Here is a 25,213-nt window from a genome sequence, read left to right as displayed (position 1 = left end):
GTCCGCAAAATTGTATGCACTGCCGATCAAGATAACCCTTATACAAGATGGACTGATACGGGTATGATTTCCCCTTCACTATTTATCGATACACACAAAGTGATTATATGATTAATATAATTTACCTACCTTGAGGATATGACAGAAAAAAATCAACCGAAAGGATGAAATTCGTGATTGTCTAACACGAGGCTTACGTCAAGCTTAGGGTTTCGACATTCAAGAATCTTATTCAGGGGGTTGAGATTCCTCTTGCATGTTCTTACCGTATTTTCCCCCTCATTATCAATAGAACTGAACTGGTTATTAGAATTTGTAATTTGAATACCCTGATATGCACATGCCATGTCATGTCGACAGCTAAATGCGACTTCAATATCATGTTGTTCTATCTTACCTAATCGGATTTTTTGTGTGTGCTTTCTGTGCTACTCCTACTTTATGTGTGACAGAGTAATCTTGAACAGGTAAAACGAAGAGTCGTAATTCAGGGAATGATGGGAGATAATCGGATGTATTGTGTTGCACAATGTAATTTAACAGGAGAACCTAGAGTTTTTTCTGTTCTCTTTTCGTTTTGTGTCGTTAATTTTTGTTTGTTGTTTGGCTGTTGTTATGGAAACATGCTACTCACTTTGCCTCTAAAGCAAGAGCGAAGACTCCAGCAGCCTCGGGAGCCGCAGCTGACGTTCCGGAGTGGGTGGTGGTACAGTTGTTGTACAGATCCGTAGTAGCCTGTAAATACAGCAACATTACCAACGATGTACATAGGAGTGGGGTCTGTGTAGCAGGTAGAATACAAACAGGTGTGGATCTGATGTTAAATGAATCTCAACAATAAACATGGACGGATTCCGTGTTATAGGTATAACATTAACAGGTTTGGCTATTGTATAACAGGAATATTAACAATAAACATGGGTTCTGTTTACAGGAATGATACCACGCGATAAATTATTAAAGACTATTAACACCAAGAGATGACGTAGGCAACAAAGAATCGTCTGTACAGCAACGTAATTGTATTCTTTTTAACACACAATCTCCAATATCTGTCACTTTGTAGCGATAAGTAAGAAGTGATTGCACAGTAAAGGGACGCTCATCTCGCGCATGTACTATACCACACAACATTCGTTACCATGCCTGCGCAGTCTATTAGGTTGGTGACCATATTAACACACGACAACCGTGGTCTATTTGCCTGAGTTTGAACAGGAAACCTAATTATCTTCATCTAAAATAGCTCTACCAGCGTCATAGCCGCCCGGTCGTGGACATTACAGAGTGATAACATTACAGAACTGTCAACCTACAACCTGAATTCAGCTTCCATCCATGGTTTTGTTTAATGAGTAGTATTATGATGCTGGTAGGGGTTTAGCATGGTGCATTTCTGTTTATGAGAACCAATCAGCCAGTATATTTATAAATAAGATATTTTTGGAATAAAATCTGTCAAACATGTAATAGACTAACATCATAGGTTTTGAAAGATTCTGAAATGGTTTGCCAAAAATAACATTAGAATACTAGATTGTCTGATTTCAATTGCAAATAGTTTCGGTCCAATCCTTTGGAACACCTAAATAGAATGTGAAATGTTTAAGAGTTTTGGGACTGAATTTCCACTTACCACACCAGCGTCGCGAAGTGTACTTTTCCCGTTACTGAACGTAGAGGCGAGGGTAGAGGAACACGATTCATCATATCCGGCAGTTTGGCCGTCATTGGTGGCAGAATTGATGGAAATAGTCCACATGCTAGCCGCATAACCGTCACAGTTACAGTCGTCATCCGCGCCGCCATCACCGGAAGCCCAAACATAGATGTTTCCGAGTCCTCGGCGTCCCTGGTAAAAAGAAATACCATTGATCAAGTGAGATGCTATGTGCGGTTGTTCCTGAGTATGACTCTGGTGTATACTGATGTGATATGTTTATCCCGAAGAAGGTAACCTTCATCTATGATTGGCCGTGGAGGAAAAAATCTACCACTGTTATTATTCCTGTACATGCCGTACATTGTATATTGAGAGGATAGTCTTTGTTTATTCATGAACAGCAGCTCTATTTTACCGGTAGGGTATTCTTTCATATTAGAAATGACCACTAGGTTAAAATATTGCGTATAAGCTAAATATATATTGTAACAGGACCTAAATACTATAAGTAGACCTTTACAGACAAATTTACGCCATTACCTCGTTGACGCCATGCACAATCGCTCTCATCGTCATATTGCGCGGCCCATCTACTGTCTTGCCGTCATCCGTTGGCCCCCAGGAGGCGCTGTAAATGTCGATATCATTGGGCATGTGTCCCATGGCGTTTGCCTCGATCAAATCCGTCATGAACGGCTGGTCTAGCATCCGTAGCCCTACAAGACAAATATTTACAGTAGGAGAGCACTTTACTTACACTATACGCTTAGGGACATGACACACAAATATGCCAACAAGAGAGCGAACATATTATAGTATATTATTTAGCTGTGGTTACGAATTATAAGAAATTTATACGAATATGGTTATCTTTCACTAGTATAACAACCTTAGTGTACAGTTTTATGTTGCTGCTGCTGGTATGGAAATGTCACAAATATAGAGTCCTTAACAAGCTTTATCGGAAGGTTTTTGAGATAAGGTACTTACCGTCTTAGTGAAAGGCATTCACGTATACGCTATCCACCAAGAGTTAATCTTGCTTTACACTTATCTTTAATCAACATCTCTGTCGTTTAATTGTTGCTCTTAACATTGTTGTAGAAAATTCGAGAGATAAAAAACACGTTCGGTAAACCGAAAACGGCAATGATATATCCTGGATACACAGCATAAGTACGGGCATGGAAGGAGATTCTGGTCTATAACTGTTCATGGATTACGGCACCCGTCAATGGAAACCTGTTCTACTTACCCGCCACTTTGGAATCATAAGCCACGCCCACTCCACAGACCTTGTTGTCCCGGGCGGCTGACACCTCTCCGGCACAGCGTGTCCCGTGGCTGTGTGGACATACCAAACCCATAAAATCAGGTACAATTATGACACATCGTATGTGACATTGTGAAATAGATAATAACATGACTTTCGATTATAACTTGTGTCAGCACACACAACTAGAACAGCTAAACTACCATTTTACTATAATGCATGTATCAGTGATAACTCACAGTTAAATCAACTGACCTTTAACTATATGTAAGCTTATCCCTATTAATTTTCTGTGATTTAAACAATGTCATCAATGTGCCTTTTCATAGCACTTTCAAAGCACGTACCTATTGAACCACGTGTCTGTATAACGTGGATACGGGTATGGGTCGTTACTGCTGAAATCATAACTGGCTGCGGCGTTCTGAAAACACGAAAGTCAAGCATGCTAATAACATCATGTGTGTAGACATCTTATGTAATATGAAAATGAAATTTAAAGATGCGTATTAATATTTTATTACTCTTTGAGTCAACAATTTCATATTAGAGAGTAAAAAAGCACCCAACATTATGAAATTGAGTATTCATGTTAAACAGTCAGAAAGTCAACAGCATGACGCTGAGTGGTTAGTGTTAGAGAGCGAGAAAGCCCCCAACGTGATGATGCTGAGTGGTTAGTGTTAGAGAGCGAGAAAGCCCTCAACGTGATGACGTTGAGTTGTTCAGGTTAGAGAGCGAGAAAGCCCACAACGTGATGACGTTGTGTTGTTCAGTTTAGAGAGCGAGAAACCACACAACGTGTTGGCGTTGTGTTGTTAAGGTTATAGAGCGAGAAAGCGCACAACGTGATGACGTTGTGTTGTTAAGGTTAGAGAGCGAGAAAGCCCCCACCGTGATGATGTTCAGTTGTTAAGGCTAGAGAGCGAGGAAGCCCACAACGTGATGATGTTCAGTTGTTAAGGTTAGAGAAAGAGAAAGCCCCAACCGCGATGCTGTTCAGTTGTTGAGGTTAGAGAGCGAGAAACCACACAACGTGTTGACGTTGTGTTGTTAATGTTAGAGTGCGAGAAAGCCCCCACCGTGATCCTGTTCAGTTGTTAAGGTTATAGAGCGAGAAAGCACACAACGTGATGACGGTGTGTTGTTAAGGTTAGAGTGCGAGAAAGCCCCCACCGTGATGATGTTGAGTTGTTAAGGCTAGAGAGCGAGAAAGCCCACAACGTGATGACGTTGAGTTGTTAAGGTTAGAGAAAGAGAAAGCCCCAACCGTGATGCTGTTCAGTTGTTAAGGTTAGAGAGCGAGAAAACCAACACCGTGATGACGTTGAGTTGTTAAGGTAAGAGAAAGAGAAAGCCCCAACCGTGCTGACGTTCAGTTGGTAAGGTTAGAGTGCGAGAAAGCCACCACCGTGATAACGTTGAGTTGTTAAGGTTAGAGAAAGAGAAAGCCCCAACCGCGATGCTGTTCAGTTGTTAAGGTTAGAGAGCGAGAAAACCACCACCGTGATGACGTTGAGTTGTTAAGGTATGAGAAAGAGAAAGCCCCCACTGTGATGATGTTCAGTTGTTAAGGTTAGAGAGCGAGAAAGCCCACAACGTGATGACGTTGAGTTGTTAAGGTAAGAGAAAGAGAAAGCCCCAACCGTGCTGACGTTCAGTTGGTAAGGTTAGAGTGCGAGAAAGCCACCACCGTGATGGTGTTTAGTTGTTAAGGTTAGAGAGCGAGAAAGCCCCCACAACGTGATGACGTTGTGTTGTTAAGGTTAGAGAGCGAGAAAGCCCCCACCTTGATGATGTTGTGTTGTTAAGGTTAGAGAGCGAGAAAGCCCCCACCGTGATGATGTTCAGTTGTTCAGGTTAGAGTACGAGAAAGTAATAACGTGATGACGTTGTGTTGTTTAGGTTAGAGAGCGAGAAAGCCCCCACCGTGATGATGTTCAGTTGTTCAGGTTAGAGTGCGAGAAAGCCCACAACGTTATGACGTTGTGTTGTTAAAGTTAGAGAGCGAGAAAGCCCTCGACATTATGATGTTGAGTTGTTAAGGTTAGAGAGCGAGAAAGCCCCCACCGTGATGACGTTCAGTTGTTAAGGTTAGAGAGCGAGCAACCACACAATGTGATGACGTTGTGTTGTAAAGGTTAGAGAGCGAGGAAGCCCCCACCGTGATAGCGTTGTGTTGTTGAGGTTAGAGAGCGAGAAAGCCCACAGAGTGATGATGTTGAGTTGTTAAGGTTAGAGAGCGAGAAAGCCCCCACCGTGATGACGATGTGTTGTTAAGATTAGAGAGCGAGAAAGCCCACAGCGTGATGATGTTCAGTTGTTAAGGTTAGAGAGCGAGGAAGCCCACAACGTGATAATGTTGTGTTGTTAAAGTTAGAGAGCGAGAAAGCCCAAGACATTATGACATTGAGTTGTGAAGGTTAGAGAGGGAGGAAGCCCACAACGTGATGATGTTGTGCTGTTAAGGTTATAGAGCGAAAAAAGCACACAACGCGATGACGTTGAGTTGTTAAGGTTAGAGAGCGAGAAACCACACAACATGATGACGTTGAGTTGTTAAGGTTTGAGAGCGAGAAAGCCCCCACGGTGATGATGTTCAGTTGTTAAGGTTAGAGAGCGAGAAAGCACACAGCTTGATGACGTTGTGTTGTTTAGGTTAGAGAGCGAGAAAGCCCACAACGTGATGACGTTGAGTTGTTCAGGTTAGAGTGCGAGAAAGCCTACGACATTATGACGTTGAGTGGTTAAAGTTAAATAGCGAGAAAGCCCCCACGGTGATGATGTTCAGTTGTTAAGGTTAGAGAGCGAGAAAGCACACAACGTGATGACGTTGAGTTGTTCAGGTTAGAGTGCGAGAAAGCCTACGACATTATGACGTTGAGTGGTTAAAGTTAAATAGCGAGAAAGCCCACGACATTATGACGTTGAGTTGTTAAGGTAAGAGAGCGAGAAAGCCCACGACATTATGAACTGGACTATTTTAACCTTGAGTGAGAAAGCCAATTCATCGCAGGGGTAATGCTTTTATTAGGTCATTACTAGGATTTCATCAGTCCGTCACTAATTAGATTACTTACGTAATTGTGTCTCAGATCCTCGTGTAAATAATCAATACCTGTTAAAGGAAAAACACAGCATGAGAATATGATGTACGCAAGTAGGGTACAAGCTCAGAGTAATTAAAGTCTCTGTATACAGGAAAAAAGCCAGATATAATTAAAACTCGACTAAAATGTTAAAGCCCCGGTATAATTAAAATTATATTAAATTGGATAAAGCCATGGTATAGATGCAATTATATCATACAAGATGAGACCCGGTGTTATTTGAGTTATATTTTATAGGATAAAGCCCCGGTATAGAAAAAACTCACAAGAAATAATACTCAATGTACATTTAATTCAAATTCTATTATTTCGGATAAAAGCCTCGGTATAATGTAAATTCTATAATTAAGGATAAAGCCTCAGTATAATTTAAATTCTATAATTAAGGATAAAGCCTCGGTATAATGTTAACTATTTTATACCGGATAAAGAGTCAGTACCGATACAATTCTAAAATACAAGATAAAACCCGGTATAGATTCTAAATACAATATATTATGCAGGCTAAAGTCTCAGTATCATTAATGCTCTAAGGGAAATCTATCACAGCTACTAGTCGGCTTTGGTTCATGTTCATTTCAATATAGTAGGCTTTATGTTTACTATCAAGCTAGAAAAAAACCATGCTTTTTTTTAATTATCAACAAACCATCATATTGTGTAAGCAGTCTTGTTTCGTTTTATAACATAACTTGTCATTTTTAATTGATATACTAGCGATCCCCTTTACGTATAGCATTATAATTCGCGTAGGATGTAAGTGTTCTGAAAAGCGATGAAAAAGGGTTCTCGTAAGAGGCTACTAATGGGAGACCCCCTGCAGAATTTGGAATTCGCTCTTGTGCCCTCTGGTCACAGACAAAAAAAAACCCGAACAAAATAAATCTGCTGCACTCATTGCAATCACTGGAATCTTTTTATTTCTCTGTGCTTCTAACTAATTCTTATGTTTCCTAGCGCCTTGCTTGGCAATGACCCACTTTGGCCTTAGTGCTAAGCGTTCGCCCAGGAGGGGAAAGCAACGGGGTTTGTCCCCAGGCCAGGATGTACTAAAGCCCTTAAAACCGGTAGTTGTTATTCCCTGTTTAACGTTCAGCATTTTGGGAACTTACAAAAACTGGTTCGTCCGTTGTCATTAAAATGTCACCGGACAGAATGCTGTACTATGTGCCTTCGTTATGATATTTCAGTGAGTTAGCACTATAAAGATCCAAGCTATCACAAGAAGTCAACTACACCAACATACCCCGCCTCCAGCACACATACACGCATACACGCATGGACAATACGCATTGAATGGAAGCACGTCCTTAAATGACCATCGCTGTTAATAGGACGCTAAACAAAATAAACCCATGGCAAACCAATCCTTGGCACCAGGCATAGGGCAATAGATGTACATAGCATTGTCCAAAACAGGACAATGAAAAGCATCATATATCTACCCATAAACCTTTGCTTTGTTGTAAATGACGTCACACTGTCCCGTGCGTCTCGCGAGGTGCCTATACTGCCGAGCGATGTGATACGTGTAGCTATGTGGACGAATAGATTGTACAATAGCATGTGTCGTGTTATCGGTGCATGGCCGTTACATTGATCCCGGGTACGATTGATCCGAGTTGTACAGGAGACGTGATGGATGGTATTGTTAAGTGCGAACGATTAGCCGACCCGAACAAACATCGTAGGCCACACAGACACACATATTAATAACGCTTTCTCCCATTTGATGTTTTTGTAATAACAAAATGAAATTAAGTCACATTTGGCCTTTAGTAACCTGATTAGTTGTCGATTTATCACCATTCGTCCGACACTTATCCTTTGTTTGATGGATGGAGCGCTGCCAGTGACGTCTAATAACGCCGTCGCTTGTTTTCCTGAGTCTCGAGACTGCTTCTATTCATCAGATTATAGATAAATCAACTAACAAACTGCTGTCACGACCAATATTGTATACTGATCAATCAAACAGGATCTTCGGATTCTGAAGACGAAGTTTTGTTCTTGTGATCCCTTACCTAAAGTGGTACTGGAAGCAAGCGTAACTCTCGTGTCATTCCCGGGTAAGCTCATTTTATTTAGTGAATAATGGGGAAATAATTCTTTGGTCAGTACACAAGGTATGTAAGACAAGACCAGCAGTAGATTATAAGACAAAGTCATCAGTAGAATTGTAAACAAGGCCACCAGTAGAATTAAAGATAAGGCCCCCAGTACAATTTATGACAAGGCCACCAGTACAGTTTAAGACAAGGCCACCAAAATAATTTAAGACAATGCCACCAGTAGAATATAACACAAGGCCACCAGAAGAATATAAGACAAGGCCATCAGTAAAATTTATGAAAAGGCCACCAGTGGAAGTTAAGATAAAACCATCGATAGAATGTAAGATAAGAACACATTTAGAATATTTACGTTTGTTCTTTGTGCGAATTTCTGGGATCCGATGTTTTTTGAAGAGAGGACTATATATGTTTAAAAAACAAATTCAAAATGCGGTATAACTGTACCGTTAAAGAGTTAAAGTCTTCTTGTTTATTATACAAGTCAACTTCAAAACAGCAACGGAATGTACACTCAATTTAAAAATGAGAATGACAGAGGAACCACGAACTAGCTCTTATCGTTTGGATATTGAATGAAGCTAGTATCACTGGTTATTATCAAATATGTTTTCAAAATGTTTATATTTTCAAAAGTATTCCACCTATGCTATTTGTTTTCTTGAACTTGAACAGAACGTGCAGAATTGTCTGGAAAAAGCTCCTCGGATCTCCTCATGCTTCTTCTTCGTAAACAAAAACATTTCTTAGGTCTTCATGACCAAATATCATAACCCGTCGTCAGCGATGTTTACCTGAGACTCGCCAACGTCTACTCACAAATTAATTTCGTCATCTTGTTTAAGCACGCCATAACTTCTAATGGATCTACTCTAGTTGATAAATAAGTATTGATTAATATGTGACGGAAACAGGTGACAGTAAACACGTATTGGAGGTAAAAACATATAGGAGTTTGACGTCTGATTATTATCATGATATTTTTTTTATGTAAAACTGATATACTTATTTAACAATACATGCTTGGAAAAACAGAATGATTTCCTGCCATGCGTGTTGTGTTTTATTTGAACCAGCAGAATTCATTTCAGATTATGCAGGAAATGAGGGATACTGTCCTGTTTTCATGAATTTAATTAATACTTCAAAAATCGATTGAACAATAGTAATTATTGTGTAATATAAAAGGGAAAGAGATTGCTCTGCCATACTTGCATATACCCTGCCCGCGAGCTGACATTCGTTCGTGGCGAGATTGATTGACGCGGTGGACTGACGTCATCACAGAATCGACCCACCAGTCAAATTAAAACACGTCACTAATAGAGAGTTTTACATCCGTACAGTACCGAATTCTATTCAGTCGTCAGTGATCGACTGGGGTTGATGTCGTAATAAAAGCAAAGGTCATATGACGAAAATATTGACACACAACCCGATGCCATATGACGACAGTATTGACACACAATCTAAGGCCATATGACGACAGTATTTACACACAACCCAAGGTCATATGCCGACATTATTGACACACAACCCAAGGCCATATGACGGCATTACCGACACACAAACCAATGTCATATAGCGACATTATTTACACACAACCCAAGGTCATATGACGAAATTATTGACACAGCACAAGAGGCAAATGTGATCTACTTTTTAGTTAATTATATTGGTTTATAAAATGTATATTTTTATTAATGCCAAAAGGAAAAAGTTGTTGGTTTTAAATCGGGAACATGTCATTTCCTCCTCCTATTTTGACCCCAAATATCTAACAAGTGGTCAAACGGATTTGTTTCAATTACAGCATTTTATGTAGGTCTGACCAAAAGGTATTGACTTTCAGAAATGAACGCTTATCGGTTTACGGCCGTAAAACCGCCAAATATGGCAACCATTCTTTATTAAAGGCATATATGATTTATCTTATCCTTCTTGATGCTGCTGGTATTGACTGTGCCTTCATACGGTTGTGAACGGTGTAAATATACAGTAGTATGCATAGGTTCTATATCTAAATATCATTCATTCTTTTGTGAAAATTAAAATGTATCCGTTTAGCTGTGTGTTGACACAAATTCTCAGCATCTGACTACTAAAATAGCACACAAAGGCAAACTTTTAGTCGATATGAATGAGACAACAACAGGAACAAAAATAGTAATAAATACTGCGAAGCCCACACAAACAACTGAAGGCTAAATTGAGTTCATCGGATTCTTGTTCCCTGCATAGCATTTAAAGCAACCAATGTTTTCTTCGCCAGAACAAGGACGTTACGTAGACCGCAAACAATCTAATTAGTAGTGACTAAATATTTTATCAAGCTAGATACTGACATTGTAGGATAACAGCTGAGACAGCAGCCCAGGATGACCACCGTTTCTGCTGGATGTTAATTCAGCACCAGTGAAGTGATAACATCATAAAGGTACATCTATGCAGACAGAACAGGCTCTAGAGTGATAAGTGAGGAGTAGACATGTCAACTCTTACGGAGCTGATGTTTAATTGTTATTACTGAGATAAGGAGCGTTCAATCTATTGTCATTATTCTGCATTGTACTAGAGAGGTAACCAATCTGATGAGTTGATAAATACTAGGAGTTAACTCTGACGAGAGGGGCTGTGTTATCTTTAACTTTAAGTTTAATTGGTTGTACTAGAGAGGTAACCAATCTGATGAGTTGGTAGATACTAGGAGTTAACTCTGACGAGAGGGGCTGGTTTTGGATCAACAATATCCAAGTATTTGTCAAAATTCTTGTTATTCAAGGGGAAAACCTCATCCAATAAACTATGATACAATGTTTTTAGACATCCAATAGTAAATCAATACATATTTACGCAATTAGGATTAATATAAAAATGGCCAGTGGTCCTTTGGGACGTGTGATAGTTAAGGGTGTGGGTGGAATACAAATAATTGTGTTATTCATAGAACGTCACTTTATACTTTACAGTTTTGTAAATGATACCCATTCTCCAGAGTTTCTATCTACGCTACTACGTGGTGGCATTGTCGGGTATGTTTACAGTGGGGATGGGCAAGCGCACAGATGACACACATGCAACACTAGTACTTATCAATATCGTGTCTGCAGAGGTGTGTCGTCATAAATAATCCAATATTTGTGTTCAACACCAGACATAAACTACTTCTGTATGTAAAAAGACCGTTAAATTCATTAAAGTCATTGCGTCCCTGTATCCCCCTCAGACCAGTATACGGGGCATGACTAAATGATCAGTGGCAGGTCGGTGTATAATATAAAACAACCTGTCACAGACAATAGGTGCCATGTTCCATATTTCAATACATAAACGTAATCGTATATATCCAGTACTTTGTTCAGCATTATAAAACTGAAAATAGATCTGTTTTGTAACATCTATCAGGAGAACAACAAAAGCAAGATGCCAGGTTGTTTTGGAAGAGTTTTACTCATGTAAGTAGCCTCGTTTGATATATAATAGATTTAAGGAAGTATTCTAGATTAGATGCTGGACACAGTCTTATTCATAATGTGTCCAGGGACTATATTTTCAGATACATGTCTCCACTTGATTTAATTACAAAAGTCCAAATGCCAGACTGATTAGTTTAAGGCATCAGGTTTAACCTTATCACTGCCGAATAGACTCTACCACACATACTTGTCGAGAAACGTTATCCACAAGCGACGTTAAATAAAATCAAACATTGAGGACTGGCTAATCAGGACGGGAACTGAATGCTTAATTTACGTATTCATGACAGGGACAACCAACCAGTCAAGAGAAAAGATGTAATAAGCATGCCACCAGGGGGAAGAAATGTATTGACTGGATCCGATTTGATATGAGGGAAGGTCAAAAGGAGAATTGAAACCAATATATAAATAGAAAAAATAAGATTAACGACCGACTAATCTTATTTTTTCTATATTTACTTTCTTCACATGGACATTTAATCCCTTTTTATTATATATATATGACGTTAAAGCAGAGGAAAGACAACCAAAAATTCCGATAAAAAAGTGCTGAAACCAAATGCTTCAGGTAAAGGTAAACTTTTTATGAACCACACGTGGCTTTGGCATGATGTGTCATGGAATCTAACATTTCTCAAATATTTTGTAACAATCTTTTCATATCCCCCTGTTTGGGAATTTTCAAGATTATCCATTTGTGAATATGTCGCCTAGAATGTGGTTGGTTGAATTTCCGTTCCTGGCGATAATTTCCTGCAACATCGATATCAGGTAGCAATGCCGCTGACACAATTCTAAGGGTACGATTGTAATCTAGCCCTGGACCTTGGTTCCCACATAGTTCGGGAGTACAAATCGATACCAACCCTGTTATATGGCTTCCACTGACTATAAACATAGTAATAACCTTGTTACGGCGGCATCCATTTTCATAAAGCAGTAACGATTGACTACAACGCTGACTGTACATTATAGTTTGGACGGAGCAAGGATTACAATTTCTGTTTGAATGTCGTTATTTGTAAGGAGCCTCCAAACTGTACCGACATAATGTTAGGAAAGATTAGTATTTGGTATTAGAAGGGCGTTATACTATTACTTCTGTCTCTAGAGTATAATTATATATATTCTGTAAAATGAAAACAACATGTACTAAATAACTGCCCGTCCCTGACATGACACTGACCGTCGTCCATGATGGCGGTGGTGACTTTCTTTCCTGTATAGCCCATGGCCCATGCCTTCTCCACGTTCAAGTCCAAACCCAGAATTCCTCCAGATTGGCCTGTATTTTTCTGTGGAAAAAGTACAAATAACGATCAGATAATTAATTCAAAAAACATTGACACACAGAATCATTACAAATTTCTAATAGATTTATCAAAAAACATTAAACACAGTGCTATACAAAAATAGTTTCTACATAAATCGTTAGTAGCCAGTAGACATCGATTTTTCTCTCCAGATTTAGGACTGGGCCGTTGTTTATTCTAAGCAACATGCGTAGGCGGCAGATTGCTATGTACACGTAGACTATCCGTCTTTGAGGGTCTGATATTGCCCTCCCACAGCATATCACTAGAAGTGTTTACTACGACAGGAGCCGGCGGCTAATGTATCGCTTACTGAGAGCATAAACAATTGATCATCGATTCTGTAATTTACTATTCCACTGCCCACTGCCTGTTAAATATTGATGGAAAATACAATTAAAGTCAGACGTGATTCTGCTTATTGGAGCAGTACCTTGTATACTAAATAGCATTAGTTGTATTGATTGTCCTCCGTTAGCTTACGTATATGGATACCAGCAATTACATAATACCCGCCAGCGAACAACACGAAGTGTTTATACTGTTATACAGTGACCGGTGCATTGTGATGAATTTACATTAGTTAACAAGCTTATAAACAGTAATCTAAATGCAAGAGTTAACACGAGTTAACATATATAAGTTTAAAGTGAGTTTACATACATGAGCTACCATGAGTTTACATACAGGAGCTACCATGAGTTTACATACAGGAGCTACCATGAGTTGACATACATGAGCTACCATGAATTTACATACAGGAACTTCCATGAGTTTACATACAGGAGCTACCATGAGTTTACATACAGGCGCTACCATGAGTTTACATATAGGCGCTACCATGAGTTTACACACAGGAGCTACCATGAGTTTACATACAGAAGCTACCATGAGTTTACATACAGGAGCTACCATGAGTTTACATACAGGCGCTACCATGAGTTTACATATAGGAGCTACCATGAGTTTACATACAGGCGCTACCATGAGTTTACACACAGGAGCTACCATGAGTTTACATACAGGAGCTACCATGAGTTTACATACAGGAGCTACCATGAGTTTACATCATCCTCTACTGATACTACTTTATCTATATGTCATGGTAGACCATAGTAGTCCAAATTTATTACCGTCTACCAAGAGATTTCAAGAAAAAGATAATATATTTTAAAAAAGTCGATTCACTATCCGGAAGCGCTCGATTCACTATCCGGAAGCGCCCTTATTCCTGTCAACGATGTATCCGGGGGAATAGTTCCTGATTGTATTCGTGTAGAGCTAATGTGTCGGAAACACGCAGATGAAACATTCATTGGATTAAAGCGCTGGATCACGTCATACGCACAGCAATCAATAGAGGAATTTAAATGGAATAGGAGGGACAAAATGGGGTTAAACATGGTCGAGTAAAGTCATAACGGGATCAACATGGTCAGTCGCGGTTAAAACCGTGGTTAAATGGTTAGTCTGGTCAAAACGCGAGTTGACATTGTCAGCCGGAGTTATACATGTATTAACATGATCGGAGTCGGTGTAGGTAAGTCGGTGTAGGTAAGTTGGTAGTAGGTAAGTCGGTGTAGGTAAGTCGGTAGTAGGTAAGTGGGTGGTAGCTAAGTCGGTGTAGGTAAGTCGGTGTAGGTAGGTCGGTGTAGGTAAGTGGGTAGTAGGTAAGTCGGTAGTAGGTAAGTCGGTGTAGGTAAGTCGGTGTAGGTAAGTCGGTAGTAGGTAAGTGGATAGTAGGTAAGTCGGTGTAGGTAAGGGTAAGTCGGTGTAGGTAAGTCGGTAGTTGGAGTTTGTCTGAGGTACACTGGTAGCAGGGGTCAGTTTGGGGAAGGTTGTTTGTAAGAGTCAGTGGTAGGTTGTGAGTGAGAGGCGGAGTAAGTTGGTAGGAGGGTGAGTCGGCAGGCAGTCAGTCGATCAGGGTTTTTTCGATAGATATATGCGATAAAGTTCTTTATCCAGACAGGAAAACATGACTTTATATTAAGTTATTTGCTGATTCCAGTGAATTTGCAAATCGGGAATGGGAAGTTTTTCATATGGACATTTCTATAGCAATCTAACGATTTAGGTCGCTGTGTTATTATATGAGTTTCCGGGTATTAAATTAAGTAATGCTGTTTCCGTGCTGTTTTATCGATCTGGATAGCGGTACCCGACCTTGTCATACCACAGCTGAACGTTACGACTGCCGTCGCGTGCGTATAATTACCGGGAAACAACTTACTAATTCCATCTTTCAGGGCTAGCAGATCCTATTTCTTGACAAATAGCCAGCCATCCATTACAAATTGCCACGCGTAGATTCGAGTACCCCAGCACCCCAACAGAAGTTAACACTCAGACACTCTCACTGTACTCAACCTCCTGTCAACTTCACAGAACCAATTAATTTCACCGTACGATCTCGGCAATCTTCGAGAAAACAATAAGACAATCTCGCTCCACTCAGTTTCCTGGTAACATGTAAAACTCAGAAAATCTAACTCCGTTCCACTTCCTGGCAACCCTAACGTAAACCCACAAGTTATCTATGTATGGGCGGAAGCTGTTTTCAACTTCACGGCAATCTCACAGAAAAACACCAGACCAACGCATTCTAGAAGAAGGTGATACTCGAATTTCAGGCAAAATCCTAGAAAACAACAAGCTACCAAAATATTAATACTGAGGAACGTTTCAGTATCAAAGTATCTTAATAAACAAAGCACGTTTGTAAGGGTAGCTATGTATAGTTACTGTAGCGAGGTTTTTAACAAACATTAAATATTCTGATACAATAAGAAGAGAGTGATCACATTTCATGTTTCATAAGACGCCTTATATTACCCTTTACGTTTACAGATTCAAGGTTTGATTTTATTTAGTTTTTTTAACTTAAGTTATCGGCTTATCGAGTGATTTGCCTTGTTATTGTCTAGTTTATTCCTTACAAGCATTTTTTAATACTTAACACAACAAATTCTATAGGAGGAAAACCTTTTCATTATAATTATTATTTTAATTTTGCAATGAGAATTTTTTTTTATCGATGACTTATTGATTTTGAAGTTGACCAATAAATGACCGTGTTTCGAATTCCCGCTTAGTATGTTTTTTTTTTTCAGTCCATCATTGGATGCTTATAAAACAATAAAAAAACAAATGAATAAAAAATCGCGTTGTAAACAAAATGGATAAATACTCATGTAAATGTTTTTGTTTAATCTTGATGTGTATACTTTTTTTTAAACGTAATTGAGATAATAATTATGTTTGCGTTTTTACTACCAGTACCCAATCCTGCCGTCAAAAACGATATGACAGAGAGTATCGCGGTATAATAAGTTGAAGGTTAGTGACTATCTCTCCCAGCAAGTCAACAATGAACAAGTCATCATATCACCTTCAACGACGCTTTGTCGATAAGCTTGAGTTAGACGAAGCTCTAATTTGACCAATTTTCTACACATGAATAAATGTTAATTAAGAAGATGGTGTCCATTCGGTAGCTCCTAATTGCAAATGGTCCGCATCAACTTCTGACAGTGTTTGAAAGGCTTCTAATAGATATCGCGGTGTGGTCATGTTCGGTCAAACCCCCGGTCATTGCCTTTATTTCAGTGCCTGGTAAAACAGCGAATAGGGTATCAGTAGTTGGATTGTTGTGTATAGGTATACGTTTCTTATCTGAACAAGGGACAACATACAAAATATCGCCAATATTTGTTAAGGGGAAATTACGGATGTTATTCTGAATAAGCTTCTCTTGGGGTTATTCTTTCATTCAAATTTCATTACTTATTTCCTCAATTTGTGCATATAACTGCAGACAGCAGTCAGTCACTTCGTCATTATATCAAATGTAAGTCATACAATATAACTCATGTATTCTAAATAAAACCGTCCACCATTGACGGCCACCATTAAAGCCCTTTACTGGCTTCCGCTACTAATGATCGCTGATGACCTTTTAGTTATGCTGTCTTTCGTATTCTTTGCAAAGGTTGTATTTTATCTTACATTTGAATAGGCTTGTAACATTTAGAGTCTATTTAGAAGTAAACCCAGTAAAACCATCAACCAAAATGTTCTCTTACTGAAATGATTTAGAAATGACTTCCTTTTTCCTTTTTAGTAACTAAGTGTGTTTATGCATCTTTTAACTTCTCGTCGTCACAAGCTTCACTAACAATGTAAGTAAGACGTGAAGGAATGATTCCTTTAACAGTTGGTTCCCCCGATCGCGAGGTATCGACCTGTACATAAACCAAGGTGAAGTGGGTCGGAAGTGTCAATCGCTAAGAGCTGACCGGCAGGTGACCGCCAATCAGTTAATTTCCACTAATATATTTGTCGCTGACGTGAACCAGGACTCTACACCATTTAGTGTCGGTCCTCGTCTTGACAGCGCTGGGCTTGCTATACTTAACCTATTGGGACATTGACGATATCGATATTTGAAAAGGACATTTCTAGCTAGCATAGACAAGTACCTTACATCAGACGGCTAAACTATGTTTCACAAAATATTCCAAGTTTAACAAATGCGAAAAAAACTTCATTAAATAGAACTCGTAGTGCAAATTACATGTAAGCATTTCTTTTTAAGTGATTATCAATCTTAATGTGTTCAAGTGATATTTTGAGGATAATTTTGAGGAAGAAATCTGAATTCCTCACCTCATGCAAGCTCGTTATGATAAACATTTATCACACCAATCGTTAAAAAAATATTAGAAAACAGAAGTCGCTAAACTAAGGCACATGAAATAGTTAACACAGTGATGTGCTCTGCTCGGGTAGGCGATGGTGGGTAAATAACTTTTATTTCAATCGAGCCAAGCAACCACTTAGCCGGATGGCCTTTCGGGTACCTAGCGAGTGCAAATCGAACGGGCCTTGTGTGGCGGCCCCTCGTTGGTATTTGTCCCTTTCTCTATTCATATATTAAAAACTAATCGTTATCATTGAAAGATTAGAGATTTATCTGTTAGGAGTGAGGATCAAAAGATAAATTAATTTCAACAAAAGTTAAATATATTATGTAGAATGTCGTTCGAAAATATTGTACAGATTTCCATCTTAGCTCGTCTGGTAAAGTCGAAGTATTTCAACAGATCAAATGAAGAACCTTCGTGACGCAGACAAGCCCGACCTGGACCCAGTTGATCACCAGACTGAAAGCTGTTCTAATGTTTTTAGGAAGGATTTGGTCGTTGACATTAAATTCTGATCCGAGAATGCAAAATCGATTCCATCGAAGACTCGGCAAAGCAGAATGACAGACTATCCATGGCGAGATTGTAAGCTCAAGATATCATCGAATGGCTTAACCTAGAACAGTGTCTGCTAACAGTTTGTCTAGCGGGTTATCCTATCAGATCTCCAAACCCTTCCGAAACTACACAAAATCTATATTCACCCTTTTTTTCTTCTATTTTAGCGCTGCCACTGACTACAGTGAGTTTCCTTAAGCGTCACTTTTGACAACGATTCTCTGTCATAACATGTCTTAGTCGACCATTTGTTCAAACAAGAAACGTAATACCAGACTTCAACCTCTACCCGTGTAATACCAGACTTCAAACTCTACCCGTGTAATACCAGACTTCAATCTCTACCCGTTGTGACAGTTGTTTCATTTGTATGCTGGCCTATTTCTACCATCCTCTAATTTAACATGAGTAATGGGTAACACGCCCTGTCGAAATCTATTTTGCATCAAGTCGTTTTAATTTGTTTCATTAATGCAACTTTTAACAAAATGAACGTCAACTTGTCATGATAATTATGACGACCGGTGCGATTTATATTATCACGAAACTCGACCTTGACCGGCTGAAATGATTATCGCGTCAATCTGCCATTTTTTTTTAAACTTATGAAACAGAATAGCGCGATATTTCGCAATACATTAATTATCTCACAAGTCGTGTTAACGTAACACAACCTTAAAGTAACTAGATGGCAGAAATATGCCACCATAGGCCGTCAAGCGTTAACTATATCTTTCAATTGGTAATTAGTGGAAAATCAGCACCTTTTTCCATTTAGCATTATAGATTTGTACAATATAATGGGACTTACCAGGTACCATTCTTTCGCAAACAAAGGATCATTGGGTGTTGGCTCAGAATTTCCCGACTGTTCGACGTTTTGCGCAGTGAGATCGTGATTGAGTAAGTAATGTTCTATATCCGGGGCCTGTAGTTTGATTTCAGATACAGGTATTCCCTTTAAAGGTTTGTAGCCTCGTTTGGATCGTACATAGCCCAGTTGTTGTACTGCTCGCCTCACCTATAGAGAAAAAAACAAATTAACACTCGTGACGAAGGAATATAATACATACTGGTAAATAATATGTCAAACTTGCGGGATATGATAGAAGATATCCTGACAGGTGAAGGACATTGTTGATTCACTCTTTTATATTCTGGTATCACCGCGGTTTCTGTTGCAGGTTTTTTTCTTATCGACATTCACTTCCGAGTTGTATATTTTGTCAATATGTGTAACCCACTGTAGAAATGTTGTTGTATGTGCTACCGTCTAATATTTGTCCTAGTGTAAAAATACTAGGACAAACTATACTGAAGTGTCTTACAAAAAGCAGATATAATATAGAATGGTGTCATTACAAACGAAAATATTCTGAACGCAAAATCATGAACAGACAACAGTAAGAACCAAATAATGAATTTAGATTTAAAGTGGTATTAGAGCCAACCTGACTCAGACATTGTTAACGTTTTTATTTTATAACATCTGACCTGACTAATTAAAAAGAGTAAACGAAAATTTATAACATCCTACCTGACTAATTGAAAAGAGTAAACGAAAAATTATAACTTCCGACCTGGTTTATCAGAAAGCGTTCACGAAATAATTATTAAAGCCGACCTGACTTATCAGAAAGTATAAACGAAAAAAATATTAAATCCGAGACCTGACTTATCAGAAAAGGTAAACGAAAGAAATATCAAAGCCGAGACCTGACTTATCAGAAAGTTTAAACGAAAAATATATTACAGCCGACCTGACTTATCAGAAAGTGTAAACGAAACATATATTACAGCCGACCTGACTTATCAGAAAGTGTAAACGAAACAATTGTACAGCCGAGCTGACTTATCGGAAAGCGTTATCGCAAAAAAATATTTATAAAATGATTAAGTAATGTAAGGTGGAAAAACACGTTTGGATGGATTTGAATTTGGGCCTCTACCCACTCAAAAATCGCTGATACTTATCTGTTATCTCCTGTGATTTTGTACTTTAAATATCTGCAATTTGTCTAATACCGTTATCATCAGTTTATTGTACACATAAAGTAATGACAGGGTTTTTCCATCCTCTTATCATTTTTGAGGACAAGGTTCTGTCATCCTCTTATTATTATGAGGACAAAGTTTTTTGATCCTCAAATAATTATATTTTTCATCCTACCATTATTATGATGAGGATGATAAAAGAAATCACTGACGTTTACACTAGCATTACCTTATCATTGCTCAGTACTATTGTTATCAATAAATACGTGATGATACTATTACTTTTTCAATTATGATCACCTTAACAATTTATTCTAAGAATTAATAGCTAAAGAGTTGATAATAACAGTTATAGCGATATCTATTTTACTAACTTTCCGTAGAACGAGCTGTAACGACCCGAAATACCTGGTGGTAGGAAGGAAATACCATTTCTTGTGATCAGTCTCTTAATGATGTCCCTCATAGGCACTTATGATGTTTGCTCACATGACTTACCATCGGGTGTGATTTTAGTAAGACATATATGGAGACTTACCATTGGGTGTGATTTTAGTAAGACATATAAGGAGACTTACCATTGGGTGTGACTTCAGTAAGATATATAAGGAGACTTACCATTGGGTGTGATTTCAGTAAGACATATAAGGAGACTTACCATTGGGCGTGATTTCAGTAAAACATATAAGGAGACTTACCATTGGATGTGATTTCAGTAACCGTGTGTGAAGCACACTTCTCCTCATACGAACACTTGGCACAGCATTGTGCATAAAATGGAATTCCCGAGAAGATCCAAGCATCTGGAAATAGAAAAAGTACATGTATTACCAATCAGCGGTGGGTTAAATGATAAAATGTTCGTGTAGTTTGCCAGGGAGATATGTCTTTTGTAAAGCTTGTGTATGTTTATTGGTTAAGAGACTCCAACAATTTATATATTTGTTTATACACATGTAAATTAATAAGTAAAGACAACATCGCTGTCATTTGTAAATGAACAAGCAAACGACTGTTTTTATTATGTTTAGTCAATATATACTACACGCATTTATAGCTTTGATGATATTCGTTAACACTGGCCGTCAAACAGTTTATCTATCTTTTTGTTTGACGTAGCGTAGATCTAGAATTTTCCTTACCATCTTGATACATTAAGAAGAAGTACTGGAGAGGGAGGATACAAATCGTTCGTTTATCATAGAATATGGAAGTGAGTCGCTGTTTTTTGTTTATCTTTTTATTTTTATTTTTAATTTAGGTGAATGACGAACCGGAGGGAGTCTCTGAATTATCTTTAACTGCAAGCTGTGTTCACCAAAGCAGTCCCTCGTAAGTAAACTGAGCGCGCACGCCCACGTATATCCAACAATACCATTTGTGACGTTTTATCAACTATTAGTTACATAGCATCGTCAAGGGATATATTATTCTAACCAAGCATTTTGTTTCTCACACCCTGTGACGATTTCCTCGTCTAAATCGCACTTTTGTCGTGTACTACCGAATCCCAAGTTTTCTACAACCCCATATGAAAAACCTTCCTCTCTGCTGAACTGGAGAAAATGGACGGTTATGTGGTGGATACAGTTTCAACTAGCGGTGTATAGCACTTTACATATTTATATATTATATTAAAAGTTCTCCATGAAACCATGGTTACCTTTAGTACTCTTGTTACAGGTACTTTATACGCTGCTCAGCTATACACATTATCTACTCCTATACCGAGATTCGATCCACTTATAAAATATGTCAGAGTGCTTGTGATCGACGATAGAAGTTAATGATCGACGGGAAAACAGGTGCGGTCACAATATTTCTTATCGACAAAACACTTCTTCAAACATTCTAATTGCATGTGATAAATATCAACGATATCTTCAACAAAACTTAAAGGACACATCGACGTGCAGCAATACACTATTGATAAGGTATTGAAGCAAGTTAAAGGGAAGCCTCATCGTCGTCGTTATACGTTAACAGTTGACGGTAAAATTCATAGCTCACCCGATGGTATCGATAAGCATTCGGAAATTAGTTATAATGGGAAAGCGGATGAGCGTATTTAACAATTGATGAACTAGCAAACGATTTCTGGATTCTGATGAACTGAATCGTACAAAACGTGTCTAACGAAGTTGAATTTGATAGTCGTAGTTATAAAAAAGCTGCAAGGATTGATTGTATTTAAATGTTCAAAAAGCGTTTTGGAGGAAAAACTTAAACGTATGTGTACCAAGATTGAGAAACGTATTTAGCTTGTACACGTTACTGCTATTTATCGACGCACGTTTCTTCCTAAGTACAAATTACATTGCAACAAGTCTTATTGCAATGCCATTCAAATTAATCCAATTTAATGTTATAGGTGTTGCACATACAAATAAGATTTGAAAGGTCATTAGCAATCAAATGTAGGACTACCATCATTTCCTTACCGATCGCCTAGCAGAACGGTTTCCGAAAAGTTTAAGGATTCACGGCTGCCTGTTTTCTCTGCAAGTGGCACGTTACCACAAACCTTGATTTAGAAGTAAAGTTTCGTTTTTCTGGACACAAGAAAGGCCTTTAACACTGTTCGGTACGCCGAGCTTAAATAGTGACTTCAATTTATATGTCAACTTTTCCATTCCATTTGCAAGTCTAACACATATATGGTTAGTGTTGTGGCGTCAGGCGGTGTTATTACCAAACGTCAATCGCTACTATGTTAGGCTAATCTGAAGGTAGTGACTGTGGATTCAACAACATAAATGCCAGTAACTAGGCGTCAGCTGATGACGTATTCATACTTATTTCGCGCTTTCATTCCAAAGGTAAACAAACAACTGTAATGAATAGAGTGAAAATTGAAAACTCGGATTTTGTGGAAAATTGACATCAAGAAGAAAATGTACATGCAAAAGCTTCTTTTAGTAGTTAAATAGGTAGATGTTCATTGTATAACTATCACCAAGTGCAGATTTAAGTGCACGAGTACTTGTGTCATGTGTTATGACCCATATACTTTTCTTAATCCCTAAAAGTATACATTGGTATCATACTTAATTGAAATCGTATCTTGAATTCATGTTTCCTTCAAGCGTCAGTGGAAGTTAAAAGTAAATACTACCATGATATCATCTGAAACCTAACACTTATGAAGCTTGATTTACAAACGAAGACGACTTCAACGTAAGTAATTGCCAGTCTTCCTTCAACCCTAACATACACGGTTCACTGAAACATCTACTAGACTTTTGGACAATTAATAATCTGGCAATGTCATTGTCCTTTGACCAAAGCATGTGTTTTTTTTATCCCCAAGACGTTTTATGACTCTTTACTTAACCATTCTTCCCCTTCAGAACACCGGTGCCGTCTGGGCTCATTTTCTACACGAGATCTTGAAACTAAATTGAATGTGTTCATTTCCATTGATTTTCAGAATAATGCTACTTTAGTCTACACCTTATTAGAATCAACAACGGATGTCTAGCTCCAGAACGCTATCATTGAGAATCTAATCAGCACTTTGTCGGGCGCTCTGCACGTTTTCTTACCAATTGTTCTCGTGTCCAAAGAATTTCCTTTCACGCTCGTAAGCTATCTTAAATCTACGCTCCCTCAAATTGCATATATTTTTCCTTTTTTTTTTGTGCCTGTTCTTTGTATACACTATCTCCACTTAGGGAAATACCGTTTGATGATTTTGTCCTTCGGAGTATCAATCCCTTTATGAAGTGAAATCAGTCTCTGTTTTAGAGCAACATGATCGTGGCGTCCACTGTCTGAGGAAAAAGCATATATTAATATCTTCCTTAAGAACTACTCAGCAGGAGTTTGGTCAATGAACTCTGTAGTTGTCACGACTTGCGTCATCTTATAACCGTGAATAAATTAATATACAGAGTGACGGTGGTCCAATTTATTCCGGCGTAAGAACATGGCCGTCAGCAGATAGAGATCCAGTGACAATACCGACGTTGTTGTTTTGATTATTGAAACACCAATAGTATAGCATTAATTAATTTAATTTGTTTAAAATCCGTAAATTTATAACGAAGAACGGTAAGCAATTACAAACAAATGAGATGGTTTTAAGTTGTTGCATATTGTATTTCTTTTGTTGCCACAAAATATTCTAATATTCGCAGACGCTTCTCCACACGCTCTGGGCAATACGCGTCCGTATTAGACAGTGATCGGAGCGAGAGTAATGTTATCACAGTAATAAGTATCTATCGGCATGCCGGAGATGACTTCTGGTTGATCTGTCACGTGATACGACGTGCGCGCTTTGTTGTTGTGTCATCAAACACGCAATGTGGTCCATGCTGGGACCTGTTCGTGTACTGCAACCACAGTCGTTCTCGTAGTAGGAGGCTCAACTCTGTTTTAGAAACAGATGTTAATCTATTTACTTTAAGCTATATTGTTAATATCAAAGAGTCAATTAATTGATTGATTAACAATGCCCATAAACTAAGACGACATAATGATCTCTTGATAACCATACCATACATATATTTACATATATCCATAGCAAAGTGTGTTTTTATCTCAGCTAAATTGATGACAGCACGCATTCATTTTCCCATGTCTTTTGATGAGCGCCAATGAAAACTAACTTTCTTTTTGATATAATGTCAGAAGCACTATGGGAAATCGAGTTTCAGTAAATAGAACCCCATCAATGTAAGAGAAAAAAAAAAATCCAAACATTTTCAATTATCCTTTTATATCTTTAGTTCGGGTCCAGATTTCTCTTTCATAGATAACAATCAACATTCTGGAAATAATTCATGGGTCCATCTTTTCCTACATATAAATCACTCCATTCTGTGACATTATCCTCCATTGTCCGTTCTTCCTATGTAGGTTTAATCGCTCTGTAACATAACAAAGCCGGCTCTTCGTTCCTCTCTGGAGTATGTATGACCATTTTATGACACCAAACCCCCGTCCTCTGTTCTCTTGGTTTATGTTTTACTGTTCTATCCCTATATTTTCTGTTTAGCTGTGAGATATTGACAAACGTTATGATTTCTAAAGAAAGAATTCC

The 25,213-nt window shown here is 38.4% G+C and overlaps 1 protein-coding gene across 1 annotated transcript in view; it reads right to left on the bottom strand.

The window, feature by feature from the left end:
* The window catches only part of LOC110462057 (neuroendocrine convertase 2-like), a 42,721-nt gene that overhangs the window by 12,847 nt on the left and 4,661 nt on the right, over positions 1–25,213 (bottom strand). Inside the window, exons 2-10 of the mRNA XM_021515837.1 lie at positions 20,865–20,969; positions 18,983–19,192; positions 12,784–12,892; positions 6,017–6,054; positions 3,284–3,360; positions 2,919–3,007; positions 2,204–2,379; positions 1,637–1,852; positions 635–735 (exon numbers count right to left, since the gene is read on the bottom strand). Coding sequence (XP_021371512.1) covers positions 635–735; positions 1,637–1,852; positions 2,204–2,379; positions 2,919–3,007; positions 3,284–3,360; positions 6,017–6,054; positions 12,784–12,892; positions 18,983–19,192; positions 20,865–20,969 — 1,121 coding nt within the window. The remainder of the gene's footprint in view (positions 1–634; positions 736–1,636; positions 1,853–2,203; positions 2,380–2,918; positions 3,008–3,283; positions 3,361–6,016; positions 6,055–12,783; positions 12,893–18,982; positions 19,193–20,864; positions 20,970–25,213) is intronic.

The sequence above is a fragment of the Mizuhopecten yessoensis genome, unplaced genomic scaffold (genome assembly GCF_002113885.1).
Source record: "Mizuhopecten yessoensis strain PY_sf001 unplaced genomic scaffold, ASM211388v2 scaffold10743, whole genome shotgun sequence".
NCBI classification, from domain to species: Eukaryota; Metazoa; Mollusca; class Bivalvia; order Pectinida; family Pectinidae; genus Mizuhopecten; species Mizuhopecten yessoensis.
This window is presented reverse-complemented; position numbering and strand designations above follow the sequence as displayed.